Source organism: Buteo buteo, chromosome 13, assembly GCF_964188355.1.
Source record: "Buteo buteo chromosome 13, bButBut1.hap1.1, whole genome shotgun sequence".
Classification (NCBI taxonomy): Eukaryota; Metazoa; Chordata; class Aves; order Accipitriformes; family Accipitridae; genus Buteo; species Buteo buteo.
This window is the reverse complement of record NC_134183.1, coordinates 6,007,973-6,012,446: the sequence shown is the minus strand read 5'-3', so window position 1 is coordinate 6,012,446 and position 4,474 is coordinate 6,007,973. Positions and strand designations below refer to the sequence as shown.

Genomic DNA, 4,474 nt, shown 5'->3' with positions numbered 1-4,474 from the left:
TTTATGCAGTTATTGTCAGCTGAAGCACCTCAGCTAAACATAGTAAATGTCAAAGGTCATAAAGATAGGATATTGTTTGTGGTATCCCATACAGCTGTGCTTGTATTTCATAGGGCTAAGAATTGCTATTCTATGCTTATGTTTTCTAAGGGGAAGAGAGGTGCTTTGCAAACTAGACTTGAATGGCTGCTATTTTGGAAGCAATATGTAATTTATTTCCCCCTGCCTGAAAGAATCATTGGATTTATTTTTTATTTCATTAGTCTTTTTATTTGAATATATAGTAAAGATACTCAAAGTTCTTTTAAAGGATGTTTTCAGCATACAATTTTTGTAGAATTAATGAATAAACATAATTGAATTGTAACTACAATTTTTCATGTAGTTTGAAAGAATTCCTTTGTTCCTGTGTTTGTGGTGGCTGGAATATTACTCAGATAAAACCTTCTCCTGACACTTGAATTTATCCAAGGAAGAAATAGAACCTGGCTTTGAAAGAAACCTGTACCTTGAAATTGATTCTGTTAAGGATTCAGTTTCTCTCCTCCAGCCTGCAGTTTCTTATTTGTTGTAGTGGCTTCATACCAGATTAGGACAAATGGTCCCATCGGGCATTTATATAGATTAAATATTAGCAGCTGCAGATTCCATTTCTGTTGCGTCTTCCTTCATACAAACAGTCGAATGGGACAAGAGAAAATGTTGCTGAAGCATGCTGTAATCCATCTGTTCTTCACTGATGGGGGCCCCTTACCTGCATATAAGTAAGAGAACCCACCAAGTCACCGCAGTGCCAGCTTCAGTAACTGTAGAACTGGGAAACCTGATGGTATTGTTACCCTTTGTGCCTCCCTGCTCTAGCAAACAGCTCCGGTTTGTCAGAAAGTTTTGTTAATTCTGGTTTAGTGTAGATAATCTTTTCATTGTAATGTAAGAATCCATTGTTCATTAATTATTCCTTTAGGTCTTTCACTGTTGAAATCTGGTCATACTTAGTCTGCTATTACAGAGAAATTAATATTCAACAATTGGGTTTCTGAAAAAACAATGGAGGAGTAAAGGCAATTCTGGATTATAAGAGATTAAACCTTTATCTCAAGGAGGTCTTATTTCAAAATGAAGACCTCCCTTTTCATTATAGCAATTTTCCCATGACTTTTCTGATGTCAGTTTATTTCAATAATTCCTATGTGTGCATTTTTAAGATGCCACTCTTTGTCAAAGCCTTTGTGTTCTTTTATATTAGTCAAACTTAATACCAGAGCATCTTCTCTTTTTTGTCTCCAAGACTCTTTTTCCACCTCCAGCCTATTGCTGAGGGCTACCTTTGCTACTGAAGACTACCAAATCATCCTTTGTATCAGTAGGGCCAGCTTTTCTGGCTGTTCAGTCACATTGTTTGTTACTGTGGCAAGAAAATGTCATCTACAGAGGCAGTATTTTTGACCTCTACTTCTGTAGATTCATAACTTCTTAGAAGCCCCTGTGTTCTCTGAATTGTTTCTAGGAAAAAGAACTCATATGAGCAGCTTGCAGGAGGGGTGGATTGTTCTGGTGGTCTTTCAGTGAGTGCTTTCAGCAATGACCCCTTGAACTGCTTTTAGCGCTGTGCAAACAGACAACTGTAAAACGAACTAGCCGAATAACAGAAAGGCATGCAGCAATAAGCTGTTGACTAGTCTGTGTTTCCAGGTGGAGGTGATTGTCATGTAGAACAGGCTCATCTAATGCTTTGTGCTTCCAAAAGAAAAAAAAGCTAAAAATCATTATACTTGCTGTCAAATTAAAGGTTATTTAAATTTATCTCTTATCACTTGTGTTCCTATAACAGAAACCTCTAAACTATATAACACCGATGTCATCTGTATTCACTAGTGATGTTGCTGTTTGCTACATGTGTGGTTACTTTTTCTAACGCTTTATTTTCTAAGACCAGAATGTCCCTGGCAATCATCCAAATTGGTATTATATTGCAAAACCATTGTAAATATGAGGAAGATGATGCCCTATATATATGTAACAGTGTACAGGTTAAAAGTAATCTGAAACAGAGATTGGTAGATCATTTTACAGAAAAAACATTATAACAAAGTATAGAAAAACCTGACTTGAAGGATAGTGACTGCAGAGAACAAATGCTTCTAAGTTAGGAAATAATAGAAATAAATCTGCTTCTGTAAGCTTAACTGACCTCTCTAGAGATTTATATTATGACACCTGTTAAATATTATATGAAATTTCTTCCACAAAAATAGGAAGATTTGGTCATTTAGGTTTTTCAGAAATAGTGATTTCAAGCCTAGTTTCTAGAAGGTTATTTCCTACTTATCGTAGATTCATGGTGTGTTTCTCCTCTACCCCTACCTGTTTCACTTCTAGTCCCATTCCCAGCCTTATAATAATAATAAGGTATAATAGGTAGACTAGGAGTAGGATATTCACCTAAGTGTCCTTAGCTGAGGAATTCGTCCAAAGAATTTCTAGCTCTGTGAATTTGTATACTTAAAGCTTATAACTAATGATTCAGAAAATTCATATAAAGTGACTTTTTTCACAGATTAATAAAAAGCTAAGGGCAAAGATGGTTTACTGGTTTTGGTGCCAGTGAGCCTGTATGTCTACATTTTTAATGAGCAGTTTGTTTTTTTCCTAGTGTAAACTCATCTCTTGTCCAGACCTTTAGTTTGACTTTCTAAATTTACAAATCAAAGTTAACTTGAGCTAATATTCAGTAGTAAAATGAACTGAGCAATATCCTTCTTGAAATGAGATTTTACATTGAGGCATTACTTTAGCTGAACTAAAAGCTAACAGTTTCTAATTTCCTGTTTTCCATACATTATTTATATATAAATTCTATGTAACACTTTTCTGTGATAATACAGGATAATGATATAAGAGAAGGAACTAGGCAGAAAAATAAAGAACAGCACTTATTTTGAGAACAGTGTGGACTGAATACTTACATTAGTCCCTCTACATGGTGTGCGAACTCTGAATTGAGTGTGAATTCAGGCAATAATAAAATGAAATAACATCTCATTAAAGTACTTTTTTAGTATAGAAGTGATGGGGCAGATTAACAGTATCAGGTGCATTTCTGTAAAACCTTTCATTCAATTAGATTTACAGTAATTGTAGAATTCGTGATTTAATCTGTTAGGAAAATTATCTCTCTCTGTAAATACCTGTTCTTTGTTTGCACATCATACACTTATAAATTAGCAATAGAACCATCTGACCATAAATACTAGAAGGTAGCTCCAATGCCAACTCCAGTACTTTTGAGCTAAATCTGTACTTCTTTGTTAGGTGGAGTTGTAACTTTTCGGCTAAATTCTATCATCTATAGGAAGCCAAGGCAGCAGTAGAAGAGACAAGAGCCCTGCGAAGTAGGATTCATCTTGCAGAAGCTGCACAAAGGCAGGCTCGTGGAATGGAGATGGACTATGAAGAAGTAATTCGCCTATTAGAAGCTGAAATTGTAGAGCTGAAGGCTCAGCTCACTGATCATTCTGGCCAAAATAAAGTAAGCAAAGCAGTTGCCTCTCATAGTTACCATGGTTTCCTTGCTGTTGTCATGTATCTTGTTTTCATTTTCTTTTCATCTGCTTTTCTAAAGTAGGTCACTGTTTGTCTTGTATTATTCAATAACTGGAATGATGTGTAGTGAAGGGGGTAATGTGAAGTGTGTGAGTCTTCCTTTATCCAGATATCTTTGGGCTGGAAAAATAGGAGCTAGAAGCGTATGTGGGTCATAGGTCAAAATGGCACATCTCAAGCATTAAAATATGAAATACCTTCTGGACTGCAGATACATTGTCTTTAAAGACTATACATATATTTGTATGTTTCTGTTAGGCAAATAATAACAGTATAAAGTCCAGTACTGTTCTTAGGTAAATTTAGATTTAATCAAGGTAATCATTTAAATGGTACTAACAGTATCCTGCCTTTTTTTTTTTTTTTTTTTTTTTTTAATTGAGCCTCCTATTTTAAAACCACTTCCATCTCCAGTGAGGCATTTCAAAACATGCTAAGAAATAAAATATTTGAGGCACTTTTAAATTTTTCCCCATAATTGCAGATCCATTTTCTCCACACAGTTTGAACAAGTGCAAGCAGTTTGGCATTTGTGTGTTTACGTTGTTTTTCTCATGAAAAATGGATATGCATATGAATTGATGAAGAAAGCCTTCTGAAATGTTGCCTTATTTCATCATGAGAATTAATTCAATATTACAAGGTATTAAAAGGTAAAACCGAGCTCTATGGTATACAAGCTTGCAAAGAAGCAACATAGCAAGTACATGTAGCTCCCAGGGAGGAATGCCTCTCATCTAATTGTGTGTGTGATGAGATGAATCACACCCTAGAAGTTCTTCTTCCAGAACATCTGGGTGAGATGTCCCATCTTTTATGTCAGGTATTTTTGCAGCACTGTTTTCTAGGATTTGAATAAATATAAAAATTT

At 35.2% G+C, this 4,474-nt stretch overlaps 1 protein-coding gene across 12 annotated transcripts in view; it reads left to right on the top strand.

Moving 5' to 3' along the window:
• Window positions 1–4,474, top strand: part of STXBP4 (syntaxin binding protein 4) — a 76,287-nt gene that overhangs the window by 29,547 nt on the left and 42,266 nt on the right. For all 12 annotated transcript variants that reach the window (XR_012652680.1, XM_075044400.1, XM_075044398.1 and 9 more), the window contains one exon: window positions 3,353–3,529. Coding sequence is in view for 11 of the 12 variants with exons in the window: in XM_075044400.1 (XP_074900501.1) it covers window positions 3,353–3,529 (177 nt within the window). In the remaining variant the exon portion in view is untranslated. The remainder of the gene's footprint in view (window positions 1–3,352; window positions 3,530–4,474) is intronic.